Source organism: Podarcis erhardii (genome assembly GCF_964252035.2).
Source record: "Podarcis erhardii genome assembly, chromosome: 17".
Classification (NCBI taxonomy): Eukaryota; Metazoa; Chordata; class Lepidosauria; order Squamata; family Lacertidae; genus Podarcis; species Podarcis erhardii.
Genome location: NC_138515.1, coordinates 13,866,905 through 13,884,862, shown reverse-complemented (window position 1 = coordinate 13,884,862; position 17,958 = coordinate 13,866,905). Strand labels below are relative to the sequence as shown.

Sequence of the window (17,958 nt, the reverse complement as noted above, 5' to 3'; positions counted from 1 at the left end):
CTCATTCTGAAGCAAAGTTCTTAACCCGAGGTACTACTTCTGGGTTAGTGGAGTCCTTAACCTGAAGTGTCTGTAACCTGAAGCGTATGTAATCCGAGGTACCACTGTAGACTGATCCATAGTACCAGCAGTCAGAAGATCTACAAGACCAAGTCAACATCTTTTGGATGGTGGGGGAATCAACTCATTATGGCTTCACTGAAGGACCACACTGTTTAAACAAGGGTGGCCCTGGGGTCACAGACTCAGAAGAAAAGTCCTTTCTTTAAACTCTCTACATCTCAGTAGTCTGGGGAATAACAAAGAGAAATGGCTGGTTAGATTACATACCCTCCAACATTTCTCTGATGAAAATAGGGACGTCCCATTCCATAATGATAATTTTCTATTTATACCCCACACATCTTACTGGGTTGCCCCAGCTACTCTGGGCAGCTTCCAACATACAGTGGTACCTTGGGTTAAGAACCTAATTCGTTCCGGAGATCCGTTCTTAACCTGAAACTGTTCTTAACCTGAAGCACCTGAGGTACCACTTTAGCTAATGGGGCCTCCCGCTGCTGGTGCGCCACCAGAGCACGATTTCTGTTCTCATCCTGAAGCAAAGTTCTTAACCCAAGGTGCTATTTCTTGGTTAGCAGAGTCTGTAACCTGAAGCGTCTGTAACCCAAGGTACCACTGTACATGTTCAGCGAGCTGTTTCTGGAAGTTGGTATTGGCCCAGAGGTCATTCCTTAAAATTGGCCAATTCTCTGGGAGTAAACTCTGTTGCCACCGTGTTTATAATAATTTTATAATTTATTATTTATACCCCACCCATCTGGCTGGGTTTCCCCATCTGTATAAGATGTTTTCTTAAGAATATAATATAATGTACAATAGAAAAGTAAAAAGGTCAAAAGGACAGGAAGGAGGTCACTCAGGAACCATTTGCTCTCTTATTACTTCCTTGCATTTGGTTACTCCTGAGTAATTTGTTACTGTTTCTACTCTAAAATTGGCAGCCTTGTGTATGTTTTAGGCTTTATTAACTTACATCCTGTGTTTCAATTTAAAATGGCTTTTTAATGCTTGAAATTAAAATTCTTCAGCCTTCAGAATTGCTGTGGCTAGCTTTCCTGCCCCTCTGACATTCTTACAATACTCCCCAGTCTGGAAGGGATTTCGGTTTTTAAATGAACGTTCCATATGAATCTGTCTGGGTTGTAAAAAACGGTTCAGGAAGACATGATTACTTTCTAATCAAGAACAGTATAACCCTTCTCTTTTTTTGGTTGGTTTTATTTATAATGATAAGTGACTTCTTTCAAATGTTGTGTTGTTAGTTTCCCTGTAATAGTACTGCCAATTCAGTAAGAAATCAAGAGGCTGCATTCCTCTATCAATCTTCTTCTTCTTCTTCTTCTTCTTCTTCTTCTTCTTCTTCTTCAAAAATCTTCATCACTGTTTTTTGAAAGCAGTGTGTGGGATCTCGAGAACCGTCACTGGAGTTTCTCTTCTACAGCAGGATTTTCCACTTTGCCCCCCCCCCAATCTTTTGCTGAAGGCTGGGTCAAACCCTCTGCTATCACAGGGATTTTAGAACATGGAAGCTACAAGCGGAAGGTGAATCTAGCAGAATTCAGGTGATCTTTCCTGGTCCACCTTTGCACAAGCCCATCTGCTTCCGACTGCACTGGCTGCCAATTAGTTTCCGGGTGCAAATGGCTCAGGACCACAATGCCTCAAGGACTGCCCCTTGTCATATGAACCAATCTGAGATCATCCTCCAAGCCGTTCTTCATATGCCTCCTTCTCCTTCTTTGGTGATCACTTGTAGCTGACTAAGATTGTCTTCAATAAACACAGTTTAAACAATGAATCCATAAGTGACTGTGGAGGCCAATTGTGGATCCACACATCCTTCCACAGTGGGGACATTGGTTTCCAGGTGGGAGTGGATCATGAAGAGGGTTTGCCAAACATGCCTTCCTCTTAGCACATTTATCCCTTTCGTCCTGAGTTCATGTGTCTTCAAAGCCCATGACACCGTTGGTAAAGGCTGCTCTCCAACTGGAGCGCACGCAGGCCAGTGTTTCCCAGTTGTCTGTGTTTATACTACATTTTTTAAAAATTGCCTTTAGAGAGTCTTTGAACCCCTTTTGTTGGCCACCAGCATTACGCTTTCCGTTCATAAGTTGGGGATAGAGTAGTTGCTTTGGAAGATGATCGTCAGGCATCCACACAACATGCTCAGTCCAACGAAGTTGATGTTGAAGAATCATTGCTTCGACACTGGTGATATTTTCTTCTTCCAGTACACTGGCATTAGTTTGCCTGTCTTCCCAAGTGATGTGTACAATTTTTAGGAGACACTGTTGATTTAATCTTTCAAGGAGTTGGAGATGGCGTTTATAAGTGGTCCGCGTTTCTCAAGCATACAGTAAGGTTGGTAGTACAATAGCTTTGTAAACAAGCATTTTGGTTTCCCTGCAAATGTCTCTGTGCCTCCTCCACAGGAGGTCTGGAGGGTGGCAACACAAGAACAGAGCCTTTTCTTCAGTGGCTCCCCATTTGTGGAATGCTCTCCCCAGGGAGGCCCACCTGGCGCCATCATTATCTCTGGCACCAGGCTAAAACCTGGTAACCAGGCTTTTGACCTTTAAATATCTGTGGCCTTTTAGAAGTGGGTGGGATGTTTCCAAATATGTCTCTCTTTCCTTTTGGTTTGAATGTACCTATGTGGGGTTTATTGTCTGTCTGCTTGGTTGTAAGAGCTTTGGCAATTCTTATACCAAATGATGAAAAATTCTTACACCAAAGAGAATAATTTCGCCCCAGTAAATTCTGTGTGATGCCGGTTTGTGGTGTAAATGTGACAAAGCCAGAAGATAAACGTTTCAGCTAACCAGCACAATAAAGGTCCAGACATTGCGCCTTAAACTAGGCACATCTGAGGAATCTGGTTCCTTGGGATGGAAGAGTAGAAATGGACTGTCAGCTAAAAAATGGCTGGACTCTGCAGAAACAGCCTCGCAGAGGACAGGTGATATTCAGTCAGAAATTTAACGTACTATTTTAAAACGAATTGTAAAAAAGAAAAAAGGTATTGAACTCCGTAAAACAGAAAAGGAGTTCTGTATTATAGAAGTTATAGACTCTTCATCCTACTGTCTATAGGAAAAAAAGTCAAAAACAGAAATCTTGATTTTTCTTAATTACCGCACAGGTTACTTTATGCTGAGTCAGCAATAAATCCATTCTTGGCAGCACACTAATAAATACTGTGAGCTACTGGAAATATCATCTTTCCGCTGAGATTTAAATATGAGTCTCTGAACACTTGATACTGAAAATTCCATGGTTCCTTTTGGGAAAGTAGGAAATGTTACTCCAAAGAACTTGTCCGAATTAAAATGTATGTAGCGCTGTCTAAATTTCACTTGGGAGATTAGACTGGATTGCAATTGATTCATAACGCCTATAGTTTCTTATGATTGCATAACATACTGTTCTATCTGGTCATTTGTACTTGTCTGTGTTTCTGATATTTGAACAGTATTGAACAAGTGGTTTTTAACCTTTCTCTGTGTGTGTTTTTTTAAAAAAGAGCAAAAATTACACTTTTGTAATTGAGAACAAAAAAAAAGTTAACATGAGAAAAAAGGAACATAACATAACTGTTTAAGTAGAATTGTTTCTTCAACACTTTGCGTGAAATATCTAATGGTTGGAGTTGAGGGGATGGAGAAGCTTTTTTGCAAGCATTTCTGTTAAATAGTTTTTAAAAATTCCCTTAGCTATGCTGTACAAGTCAGTAGCGACTTTTGTCTGTGCATTGACATAATTCACAAATGATGTGTTTCAAGCACAGAGACCATGTGTAAAAACACTCTTGGATTTGCTATATTCAATATAGACTCATTATATCAATAGCAGTGAGCCAAACCCACCAAGTACAATAGCTGACGAACTTTCAGCTTGCACCAAAATACTGAGTTGTGCCCATTCCTGCATTGTAGGTTGTCCAAATAAATGAATCATGGGGTCTCTTCCAACTCTCCAATTCTATGCTTCTATGATCTGGCATCCATGATATAGCTATAGTTGTGTGCAATAGGATATGCGTAGCCCAATAAGATAGCGAGGCATGAATACAGCAATCTGGGCCATATCCGGCAAATAAAGGCAGTGTTTGAAAGCACACTAGGGGTTAGAATCACACTCTGTGATTCTGTGATCACAATGCAGTTTGTGTGTGGTTCCAGTCCAGCGAGTGACTCCCTACATGGAAGGTCTTTTTCGCTACACACAGTTCCTTCTCTGTATCTGCTGTGCAAATGCGCATCTCTTTCTCCAACCCATCATCCTCTTCCATCCCAAGGTATCAAAATGATCATATTTCTGCTTCTTCTACAGATGAGCATAATAATTCACTGAACCTCAAAAATGTTTGAGGAACATGTATAGCTGAGCTGCAGGGTTGGAATGTTGTTTTTGTTTAGTCGTGTCCGACTCTTCGTGACCCCATGGACCAGAGCACGCCAGGCACTCCTGTCTTCCACTGCCTCCAACAGTTTGGTCAAACTCATGTTAGTAGCTTCGAGAACACTACCCAACCATCTCGTCCTCTGTCATCCCCTTCTCCTTGAGCCCTCAATCTTTCCCGACATTAGGGTCTTTCCAGGGAGTCTTCTCTTCTTGTGAGGTGGCCATAGTATTGGAGCCTCAGCTTCAGGATCTGTCCTTCCAGTGAGCACTCAGTTTAATCTTCTTGCAGTCCATGGGACTCTCAAGAGTCTCCTCCAGCACCAGAATTCAAAAGCATCAATTTTTCGGCGATCAACCTTCTTTATGGTCCAGCTCTCACTCACATATCCCATGGTTGGGATAAGGTATGCTAAACAGGACTCTGATTACTCGCCTAGGCCCCAACCTTTCTCCAATGGAAATAGGGACACCCTATTCAATAATGACAACAACAACAACAACACCCCGTCCATCTGACTGGATTGCCCCAGCCGCTCTGAGCAGCTTCCAACGTATATAAAAATATCATTCAACATTCAACATTAAAAGAAAACTTCCCTATACAGAGCTGCCTTCAGATGTCTTCTAAAAGTTATATAGTTGTTTATCTCCTTGGCTTGGGGGGGGGGTCACATAACTCCATACCTTCCAACATTTCTCGGATAAAATCAGGGCCATCCTAAGGAAAAGCAGGACATTCCGGGATCAAACCAGAAACTGGGATGGCTTCTCTAAATCAGGGACATCCATGAAAAATAGGGACACTTGGAGGGTCTATACCATGGGTGTAGGAATGATCGCTTGGTTGTGGAGCACACTCCTGCCCGTGGGCAGCCTCAGCTGCCTGCACGCATGACCTTGGGGTGCGGAGTACACTCCCCCTCACAAGAAGTCCAGAGCTGTCTGAACATCTTGCCCTCTGTCTAACCATTTGCGGTCTCAGTAGTCTGCCGTGTCCTGTCTGTGACCTTTTTCTCTGAGACCTTTGTCTCCTTCATCATACATTGTGCAAGGGGAAAATGACGCGGTGGAAACAGGTTCCAAAATAACTTTGTACCACCCCACAATCTTGGGACTGGAAGATGTGTAAAGGTCACAACCCAAAATGTATCTGCCTGGGTTTGCATATTGTGCCAATAAAAGGAGCCTCCACAGAGCTAGCTGGCAGCTTGCTTGTGCACAGCTCACCTGCATTATCAACTCCTGCCTCATGTCCTTCACTTCACATGGGTAGGCAAACTAAGGCCCTTGGGCTAAATCCAGCCCAATTGCCTTCTAAATCGGGCCCGCGGACGGTCCAGAAATCAGCATGTTTCTATATGAGTAGAATGTGCATCTCTGGGTTATTTGTGGGGCATAGGAATTCATTCATTGCCCCCCCCAAAAAAGTCCAGCCCCCCACAAGGTCTGAGGGACAGTGGACTGGCCCCCTGCTGAAAAAGTTGCTGACCCCTGGTCTATACACACGTTTACCAGCCTGATCATTCCAAAATGTTCGTTCACTTTATCAGAAAAAAAAGAAAAATGCCATATTTTGTTTTAATCTTGGTTTATTCAGTAAAGAAATATAATTTTTTATATATCAGCCCTAATGCTATTCTAACATTTGAGAAATCAGTACAGGTCACTTCAGAGAGAAACTATAACTATAAAATGTGATTAACCAGTTGTAAAGAAGTCCAATAATCCCAATAGTGTTATACTATTTAGGTCAGATATCAAGTTACCAGCACTGCCAAATCATTTATACTCTCTTGTGCAGTTAACTTTATTATCGGTCTGATCAATATTACACGGCTGGGACATTCCTTCACTATATACCTGAACAGAATTATTTTCCCAGCTATATTGTAATCAGATTATTTACTTTCAGAGGTCTGTAACTTTCTTTAGTTTCATGCCAAATTAAATCTAATTCTTTTTAAAGGTGAGTTGGGAGAATTAGCAAGTCCATTCATTTTGAAAATGTTCGTACTCCCTCTCTGGTGTTCTTCAGAGCTTCGCTGAGTGAAATTAGCTGGGAGATGAGTCCAGAAAGCTCTGTTTACACATCCAAATACATTATTCTTCAAACATTGTAGAAGAGAGTGAAATGAAAGCTTTGCCAGATTAACAGAATAGCATTTGCAGCGCTGGCAGAAATGTATACAATCTGATATATTTTTAAGAGGCAAGTATTGATGTTCAATTTTGGGGGGAGTGTGTTCGTGAGCAAGTAAGTTAAACAAACTAGATAATAAGATGTTGCCTCTTCAGAGATGTGGTTAGGCACAGATGACACAGACCTGATACCAGCATTTGTATATAATGACGACTCCTTTTCCTTTTCCTTCCGCTTTAGGCAATGATTGTAAGTTTCATGGATGTTTATCAGCTTGCATGCTCCAGAGTCTCTACACTAGAGAGAGAAATAGTGTCCCACCAGCATCACATTGCAGCTCTGAAATCAGAACTCCAAACAGCATGCCTTCGTGAAAATGAAAGTTTGCACACGGTAAGTGTCTGCTTTTAAATAATAATAATAATAATAATAATAATAATAATAATAATAATAATAATAATTTTTTCCCATCACCTCAGAATTTTACCCTGCCACACAACTCTACAGAGCCCTGCATTTGGTTGCATAACTGGGTTGCATTACAAAAAAAGTATTTTTTTATTTATTACGTAGCTCTGCTGGAAAGATGGAGTATATTACATTATCTATAATTTGGCTTTTGCCCTTCAGAGCAAATTGATCTCTACCCCCTGTAAAAGGCTTTATAGTTGAGGAGGAAACAGTTGAATTAATTTGTCACCCTTTTGTCCTGTATGAATGCTTGTGTGTAAGATTGCCAAATCAAAAAGCATAGCATCACATCTACCTTTTCTTTGGCAATGATTCCGGAGTAAAGTTTCTTTAAAGGTTTGCTACCTCCTATTAAGAAATACCGTATTTTCCCGTGTATTAGACGAGGTTTTTTGGCTCAAAAATCAGGTCAAAAAACTGGGGTCGTCCTATACACGGATAGTGGCGTGGGGAGAGGAGCTGCACTCCAGCCAGCTGGTTGGTGGCCTGTGCTCTAGGGAGCGTTTCCCGCTCAGGGGAGCGGATGCCCACTTTGCCAACCCTCAGCAATGGTCCCTCTGGGACAAAAAATTTAAAAGACAGACTTGGTTTGATAAGGAATGTCAGAAAAGCAAAAAATGCCTAGCTAGGGAACTTAGAAAATTGAAGTTAAAACAGGATAAGCACAATCTTGCTCTACAAGCTGAGGTAGCCCAATTACAATACAATTATAAGTTATTACTTAAAAGCAAGAAACAAATATATTATGAACAACAGTGGAAAGCATTGGGAGACGCAGCACTTCAAAAGGACTCACGGAAATTTTGGCATCTGGTTGCCCAAGGTACAAATGGGCTGGGCTACTCGTTAGAAGCATCTGTCCAAGGAAATGATTGGGTGACATATTTTACAGGAATATATGGCCCCTGTCCTGACTCACCCCCACAAGTTTACCATACTCAGTTATTAGAACTGCCAGAATGGCCAGGCGTCACGCCCAATCAAATTTAGAGGGTAATTGCAAGCCAACCAGCTAATAAAGCTCAAGGAGAAGATATGATCCCAATGGAGATCTATAAGATAAGACCTGATTTCTGGTCACCCATTTTTGCAAAATTGTTTTCATATGTTAACAGCTCACGTCGCATACCTGAAGGGTGGAAGCTGAGTATAATTGCCCCAATATATAAAAAGGGTGATAAGAAAAATCCTGCCAGTTATAGACCCATTAGTTTGTTAGATGTAGCCTCCAAACTATATGCCAGGCTCCTTCTTGGGAGACTAGAAGAATGGGCAGATACAAATAAGGTGATATCTGAAGTCCAGGCAGGTTTCCAAAGAGGGAAATCCACATTGGACCAGTGCTTTGTGATGAACTTTCTTTGTGGTCCCTCTGGGGTGATGGCGCATGTGCAATTCCCCCTAAAATGCTCAACAACTTTGGGCCATCTCCCCTCATTTTCTTTAAATTTAGTCCCCCAAAATAGGGGGCGCCTTATACATGGGGGCATCTTATACACGGAAAAATATGGTAATATTGTTAGCTTTTTCCCCCGAAACAAACTGGTGAATTAAAAAGTGAATATTCTCCATGGACATCTATATTTCAGTCATAGCATATTCTCTGCTAATGAAACATGGGGTTTCTCCTCCCCGCCCCGTACTATAAGATTTAATCCAATTTCAAGTCTAATTTAATCTCTGAAACATTATTGCCCACAAATAAATTAAGGCTAACAAAGGGAGCAATCCTTACCTTGTGGGAAGGGCAGATGAGGGTCGCTTGGACCTTGTGGATCAGGGAAGGTAGAGGAGAAGGTCTCTCACCCAAGGCCTCCTTCTTGGGGTGGAAGAAGACATTTCCACCAAGATCACTCGTTTGCCCATCAGTCCCTCAGGGATGTTAGGGAATATTTGGGGGAGGCTGTGGATCAAAAGTTATTTTCTCTCCCATTGAAACAATTGAGATGGGAAATAACAAGTTCATGTTTGCAGAACAACTGCGGGTTCAAGATTGCGGTTTGTCTCACCCCTGAACCAAACCACACTCTGAGGATAGACCTGGGGTCCAGACATTAAGACAAGCCACGGTTTAGCTATCAGGCCATGGATTCATACATGACTTCTTTAGCTTTTTAGGGTGAAAGTGTGGTGTGGGGTTGTGCCTGTGCACTTTTGGAAGCCATCATCAGGCAACATCTGATCGGATATTACTCCGATCCTGATCTGATTTTAGGATGTATTTTAATTAATTGCCTGATTATATGTTAATGTGTTATACATTCAACGTTAGCTGTTCTGAGCCCGGTTTTGGCCAGGGAGGGTGGGGTATAAATAAAAATTATTATTATTATTATTATTATTATTATTATTATTATTATTAACACACGTGCAAAAAATAGGATCAGAGTCTTAACTGGCCTAAAACTCTTTACGTATCTTTGGCATCTTGCTTGGTTTTTACATGTTCAACTCGGCAACTTTTTTCAGATCTTCCTTTTTGTCTCCGCCTGAATATTTGTTGCGATTGCTACTGGTGCTTAAGTTGTGAACAAGGGAGCGGGCGCCGTGCCAAGTGCAGCCTGCTACGCAGGGAGCTGCTTTCCTCTGGCCAGAGAGAGCTTTGAGGAAAGTTCATTCTAACAAACTCTTTTTGAAGTGTTGGGCTGGGGTTTGAACTGCAGAGCGAAAAGCCTCTGAATCATGCTTTATAAACTATCCAGGTGCCATGTACAGACACAAAGTGTTAGCATTGTATTAGTGCAGCTGCATGTTTTGGAATGCAAAACCTATCAAAACAGAAAACGCCTCAGCTATATTACCTATCATTCTTAATTAATGGGTAATATTTGCATACATGATGGATAATTTGTAACATAACTAAATAGGTCTAAGCCTGTATGCGCTCCCAATTTTTTTCAGAAAGCAGAACTCTCAAAATCCTTAAAAGGAGATGAATATAACACTTAGTTTGCAACATTCATCTCAACTGATACTGTTTTAGTTTATCCCTATCATTTATTTATTTATACATACATACATACATACATACACACCCCACCCACCTGGCTGGGTTTCCCCAGCCACTGTGGGCAGCTTCCAGCAAAATATAAAAACACAATAAACCATCAAACATTAAAAACTTCCCTAAACAGGGCTGCCTTCAGGTGTCTTCTGAAAGTTGTGTAGTTCTTTATCTCCTTGACATCTGATGGGAGGGCGTTCCATAGGGAGGGCACCACCACCGAGAAGGCCCTCTCTGCCTGGTTCCCTGTTGGTCTTGTTTAATTCAGTGATTGCTTATTCAAATATTCCCACGTTTGGCTTAGGAAAGAGTCTGGGCAACTCTTGTTTGCATCACACGGCTCAGAACCATACCTGTGATCATGTCGAAAAGAAAGAATAAACTTGAATTTCACAGAATCACCAAATCTTTGAATTGTAGAGTTGGGAGGGACCAGCCCCCTGCAATGCAGGAATCTTTTGCCCAACTTGGGGCTCAAACCCATGACCCTGAGATTAATAATAAATAATAATAAATATTTTTTTATGTATACCCCGCCCTTCCCAGTTCAGAAAACCAGGCTCAGGGCGGCCAACAACAGATTTAAAACACTTAATTGATGCAACAAAAAACAGCATAAACTACAGTATAAAATGTGAAAATAAATTCAGAATTCAAAAATCAATTTTGGGGGGAAATCCATCCAATAAACATTAGATGATCACCAGGGCTAGCTGGTTAAATGAGTCCTATTTGGGTCAGCGAGGAGACCAGGGGAGAATTAGCTGTGGCATCCCAGAGTGAGTAGTCTTCATAAAAAGGGGAGAGGGAGGGAAGGAAGGGGAATAAAAGATCAGGCTAAGTTCAGATTGAAAGCCAGGTGGAATAGCTCTGTCTTACAGGCCCTGCGGAAAGAAGTTAAATCCTGCAGGGCCCTGGTCTCATGGGACAGAGCATTCCACCAGGTCAGAGCCATCACTGAGAAGGCCCTGGCCCTGGTAGAGGCTAATCTGACTTCTTTAGGGCCCAGGACCTCCAAATTAGGATTATTCATGGACCTTAAGGTCCTCTGCGGGGCAGACCAGGAGTCTCATGCTCAATCAACTGAGCTATGCATGGCTGAAGCTATATCATGATTGATATACCTAGAGGCATTCAAACAAATGTGCACATTGTCCACGTATTGGGTTGTCCTTCTGCCGAAGGCATGTTTTGCTTTCTGCTAACTAAACAACAGCAACAACCCCAAAACACAACAGCAACCAAATAGTGGACAAATCCACCACTCCAGAGTATGATTGCCACCCACAATCCCACGGGAGGAACAGCTATTCCCATTCCTTGCTTGAGGGCAGGGAAATCCTGTTGTTGGCACTGGGAAACGAGGTTATTTCTGCAATCGTTAGGCACTAGGAAAAAAGTTATTTCTGCAAACGTTAGGAGGTTTTAGTTAAGAATGCTGAAGTTTTTGTGCAGAAAGAGCGAAAAAAATGTCGACCTGGCCGCAGACAAAGAGTTATGCAATTATATTGCATATTGGGAGGAATTCTCAGCAATTACTCAAACGTTTGGAATCTAGATAGTATCACAAAAGAGAGGGGAAACGGGCAGAAAAGAATTAGGGGGAGGATGGAGTGAGAGAATCTGAGGAGGAGACGGGGATTGCATGCATGAAGAGGGGATGGGAATGTTCCAGGGTCAGGAGGACAGCTTCAGATCAAGGGGGCGGGGAAGAATTATGAACCTCAGGAGAAGATGGTTGCAAGTGAGATAACAGCTGGAGAAAGAGGTGGGCTGTCATCCTACCACTGGAAATATCAAGAGTTGTTACTTTTGGATGCAAATCCCCACTAATGTCGCAATCCAACCGCCGCCTGTGTCATTAATGCTTTTATGCGGTTTTGTGTGTGGTATTTATTTCATTTGTTTTCCGTGAGGCGTCGTTGTGATGAAATGCCACAAACTGAGCTATGTAGAGATGACACAATTCAGGAGACCTTTGGAACAGGCAGTCTGAGAATGTTTGGGGGGAAACAATGTTGTTATGAATCATAGATCTGAGGGCCTTCTCAGATAGTTTTGAGCACAGCCAACAAAAGTATTACTCATTTATTGTTGGGATCCTGACAAGTCTCTTCTGCACAGGTCTTTGGTCATAGGGACATTGCATTTTCCCAGGAACTGCAATGCTAAGTGCTGGGAAATGCTCCCTTCCCTCTAGCAAGGCGTCTTTTGCAATTGCTACTGCTGCATGGAGTGTGACTTTGTACAGTGGTACCTCAGGTTAAGTATTTAATTCATTCTGGAGGTCTGTTCTTAACCTGAAACTGTTCTTAACCTGAAGCACCACTTTAGCTAATGGGGCCTCCCGCTGCCGCAGCGCCGCCAAAGCACGATTTCTGTTCTCATCCTGAAGCAAAGTTCTTAACCTGAGGTAATATTTATGGTCAAAACAAAAAAATTCCTTCCAGTAGCACCTTAAAGACCAACTAAGTCAGTTCTTGGTATGAGCTTTCGTGTGCATGCACACTTCTTCAGATACACTGAAACAGAAGTTTCCAGACCTTTCTATATAGTGAGAAGGTGGGGAGGGGTATTACTCAGAAGGGTGGTAGGAATGGGTGATTGGCAGATAGCTGTGATGAGCCTGTTGACGACTCTTAACGACTGCAATAGGTCTTACAGGAGGAAGCAAGGGGTGAAAAGGTGAAAAATGGCTTTGTCATGTATAATGAGATAAGAATCCTAGGTCTTTGTTCAGGCCAGGTTTTTCCATTGTTTTAAGTTTGGTGATAAGTTGTAATTCAGCAGCTTCTCTTTCCAGTCTATTTCTGAAATTCCTTTGTAGTAAAACAGCTACTTTGAGATCTTGTATAGAATGTCCTGGGAGATTGAAGTGTTCTCCTACTGGTTTCTCTGTCTTGTGATTCCTGATGTCCGATTTATGTCCGTTTATTCTTTGGCGTAAGGTCTGGCCTGTTTGTCCAATATAGAGAGCTGAAGGACACTGTTGGCATTTTATGGCATACACAGTGTTAGACGATGAGCAATTAAATAGTCCCGAAATGGTATGTGTGATGTTGTTGGGGCCAGTAATGGTGTTGTCCGGGTGTATGTGGCAGCAAAGTTGGCATCTGGGTTTATTACAGGCTCTGGTGCCAGTGTCTGTGTTAGGTCTGGTTGTAGTATTATTGTGGGTTAGGAGTTGTTTAAGACTGGGTGGCTGTCTGTAGGCAATGAAAGGTCTTCCTCCCAGAGCTTGAGAAAGAGAACTGTCATTGTCCAGGAGAGGTTGTAGATCTCTGATGATGCGTTGTACTGTTTTAACTTGGGAGCTGTATGTGATGACTAGAGGTGTTCTGTTATTTTCTTTTTTGGGTCTGTCTTGCAGCAAGTTCTCTCTGGGTATCAGTCTGGCTCTGTTGATCTGTTGTCTAACTTCATCTGTTGGGTATTTTAGTTCTAAAAAGGTTTGCTGTAGATCTCTTAGGTGAGAGTCTCTGTCAGTAGAATTGGAACAGATGCGGCTGTAACGTAGTGCCTGGCTATATACAATGGACTGTTTGGTATGTTTGGGATGGTAGCTAGAGGCATGTAGATATGTTTGTCGGTCAGTTGGTTTACGGTATAAGGTGGTGTCTATGTGCCCATCCTGTATTTTTATAGTAGTGTCCAGAAAATGTATTTCTTGCATAGAAACAATGGAAAAACCTGGCCTGAACAAAGACCTAGGATTCTTATCTCATTATACATGACAAAGCCATTTTTCACCTTTTCACCCCTTGCTTCCTCCTGTAAGACCTATTGCAGTCGTTAAGAGTCGTCAACAGGCTCATCACAGCTATCTGCCAATCACCCATTCCTACCACCCTTCTGAGTAATACCCCTCCCCACCTTCTCACTATATAGAAAGGTCTGGAAACTTCTGTTTCAGTGTATCTGAAGAAGTGTGCATGCACACGAAAGCTCATACCAAGAACTGACTTAGTTGGTCTTTAAGGTGCTACTGGAAGGAATTTTTTTGTTTTGACTATGGCAGACCAACACGGCTACCTATCTGTAACTGGAACTATGGAAGGCACCACATTGAGCCGCATGAAATGGAAGTCCATCAACCTCACCAAGAAACTTGCACAGGTACAGACTGATATCTTCTTTCTTACTAAATGCAAGAACCTGGACATTATACCCAAGGGTCTTAGAATTAAGAACCCTCTACAATCCACGTATCCCACTGAATATGCAAGAAAACTATGCAACACTTTCTCTAAGAAGCTGCTCAAACATCTGATCAGCGTTCTCTACTCTAAACAGAAGCTAATAAAGGAGGAACTCCTTGTATTGGACAACTCTATCAGGAACCACCAAGCTTGGCAAGAGTTCCAAAAGGAAAAACAAAACATTTACCACTCTCAACTGGAGCTACTGAAAAAACAGAAAAACAAGAAACTCTCTAACCTTTCCAACCTACAGGCTACAAATCAAAACAAGATCAACAATATTGTCAATCTCTCACAGCAAGCACTCAGCCCAGCTGAGGAATCAGTCCTTTCACGTGGACTGTCATTCTGCCCTGCCAAATCCCCACACATGATCCAGTTCTACGGGGACTTGGAAGCATTTTTCCGCCGTTTACGCCTGAAGGAGTATTTTCAACACACACAACAACAAGACAAAGCAGAACAAGCAACAACTTCACAACACAACACCTCTCAACCCACTGGAGAACAACAACCACCCTCCCAACAGAACACTGACCACCAACTACCACCGAAAAAGTGTTACACAAAAAGGGACTCCACATGGACCCCTCCTGATGGACGCAATACCACACTGGACTTGTACATTGACTGCTTCCGCCACAGAATCCAAACAGATGTGACCAGAAAACACCATCGCTTACAACAAAATCTAAACCATGCTGAAAGGAGAGCCATAGATAATCTCAGAAACAACCCAGACATCATAATTAAAGAAGCGGACAAAGGTGGAGCTGTCGTCATCATGAACAAAACTGACTACATCCAGGAGGCTCACAGACAACTTTCCAATACCGCCTTTTACATAAAATTGGATTCAGACCCCACACAAGAATACAAAAAAGAACTGAACAAGATTGTTAAGGAGCTACCCCCACACATCCAAGAACAGATCCTCACTAACACACCAACAGAACCTCGACCAGGAACTTTCTATCTTCTACCTAAAATACACAAACCAGGAAATCCAGGACGCCCCATCATTTCAGGTATTGGCACTATTACAGTGGGTGTCTCCGGTTATATGGACTCTGTTCTGAAACCATATGCCATCAGTGCTCCCAGCTATGTACGTGACACCACAGATTTTCTGAGGAAAATACAATCTTTAAATAATCTTCCCAACAATACTATACTAGCTACTATGGATGTGGAATCCCTGTATACCAATATCCCACACAACGATGGTTTACAAGCTATAAGGAACACCATTTCAGATAAAACCACAGCGGACTTTGCCACCAAACTCTGCCAATTTGTCCTTACCCACAACAACTTCAAATTCGGTGATGACCTGTTCCTTCAGATCAGCGGCACAGCAATGGGCACCCGCATGGCCCCACAGTACGCCAACATCTTCATGGCAGATTTAGAACAACGTTTCCTAAACTCTTACCCACTCAAACCTCTCTTATACCTGCGATACATTGACGATATTTTTATCATCTGGACACATGGTCAACAGACCCTGAACACCTTCCACCAGAAATTCAATGATTTTCACCCCACAATCAACCTAACAATGAATCAATCTATGCAAGAAATACATTTTCTGGACACTACTATAAAAATACAGGATGGGCACATAGACACCACCTTATACCGTAAACCAACTGACCGACAAACATATCTACATGCCTCTAGCTACCATCCCAAACATACCAAACAGTCCATTGTATATAGCCAGGCACTACGTTACAGCCGCATCTGTTCCAATTCTACTGACAGAGACTCTCACCTAAGAGATCTACAGCAAACCTTTTTAGAACTAAAATACCCAACAGATGAAGTTAGACAACAGATCAACAGAGCCAGACTGATACCCAGAGAGAACTTGCTGCAAGACAGACCCAAAAAAGAAAATAACAGAACACCTCTAGTCATCACATACAGCTCCCAAGTTAAAACAGTACAACGCATCATCAGAGATCTACAACCTCTCCTGGACAATGACAGTTCTCTTTCTCAAGCTCTGGGAGGAAGACCTTTCATTGCCTACAGACAGCCACCCAGTCTTAAACAACTCCTAACCCACAATAATACTACAACCAGACCTAACACAGACACTGGCACCAGAGCCTGTAATAAACCCAGATGCCAACTTTGCTGCCACATACACCCGGACAACACCATTACTGGCCCCAACAACATCACACATACCATTTCGGGACTATTTAATTGCTCATCGTCTAACATTGTGTATGCCATAAAATGCCAACAGTGTCCTTCAGCTCTCTATATTGGACAAACAGGCCAGACCTTACGCCAAAGAATAAACGGACATAAATCGGACATCAGGAATCACAAGACAGAGAAACCAGTAGGAGAACACTTCAATCTCCCAGGACATTCTATACAAGATCTCAAAGTAGCTGTTTTACTACAAAGGAATTTCAGAAATAGACTGGAAAGAGAAGCTGCTGAATTACAACTTATCACCAAACTTAAAACAATGGAAAAACCTGGCCTGAACAAAGACCTAGGATTCTTATCTCATTATACATGACAAAGCCATTTTTCACCTTTTCACCCCTTGCTTCCTCCTGTAAGACCTATTGCAGTCGTTAAGAGTCGTCAACAGGCTCATCACAGCTATCTGCCAATCACCCATTCCTACCACCCTTCTGAGTAATACCCCTCCCCACCTTCTCACTATATAGAAAGGTCTGGAAACTTCTGTTTCAGTGTATCTGAAGAAGTGTGCATGCACACGAAAGCTCATACCAAGAACTGACTTAGTTGGTCTTTAAGGTGCTACTGGAAGGAATTTTTTTGTTTTGACTATGGCAGACCAACACGGCTACCTATCTGTAACTAATATTTATGGGTTAGTGGAGTCTGTAACCTGAAGCGTATGTAACCTGAAGCGTATGTAACCTGAGGTACCACTGTATATGATTAAATGGCAGGTGCTTCACAAAGCTGAAATAAAAAGAAGAAAATTACAAAGACTTATTAAAAGTCCTGTTCTGGAGGGTAGGAACTGTAGTATAGTCATACCTCATGTTATGTTTGCTTCATGATACGTTTTTCAGGTTGCGTCCCGCGGCGACCCGGAAGTACCGGAAAGGGTTACTTCCAGGTTTTGCCACATACGCAGAAGCGCTAAATCGTGCCGCACACCTGCGCAGATACAGTGCTTCAGGTTATGGGCTTTTCATGTTGCGAACAGGCCTCCGGAATGTATCCCGTTCGCAACCAAAGGTATCCAATGTATTATCGTGTCGCTGAATTCCACCCACTCATCTTTCCAGCCAGGCAAGCAAGCAAAAGGTATTGCAGTATTGCAGTTCAAGGACTTATTTCAACTGGGCAGAAGCCCTCAGGGACCGTGTGGCACATGGCCAATGAGGAGTGGAGCTTGGGGCAGAATCTGGAGGGTTAGATAGAGTGGCAGTGGGTGTTTGGCCTACAGTATCAAAATTCCCTACTGCCCTCATGGGGACACGGGTGGCGCTGTGGGTTAAACCACAGAGCCTAGGACTTGCCGATCAGAAGGTCGGCGGTTCGAATCCCCGCGACGGGGTGAGCTCCTGTTGCTCAGTCCCTGCTCCTGCCAACCTAGCAGTTTGAAAGCACGTCAAAATGCAAGTAGATAAATAGGTACCGCTCTGGTGGGAAGTTAAACGGCGTTT

At 42.5% G+C, this 17,958-nt stretch overlaps 1 protein-coding gene across 2 annotated transcripts in view; it reads left to right on the top strand.

The window, feature by feature from the left end:
* Positions 1–17,958, top strand: part of CCDC171 (coiled-coil domain containing 171) — a 199,105-nt gene that overhangs the window by 154,307 nt on the left and 26,840 nt on the right. For both annotated transcript variants that reach the window (XM_081844815.1, XM_081844814.1), the window contains one exon: positions 6,851–7,003. In XM_081844815.1, coding sequence (XP_081700941.1) covers positions 6,851–7,003 — 153 coding nt within the window. The remainder of the gene's footprint in view (positions 1–6,850; positions 7,004–17,958) is intronic.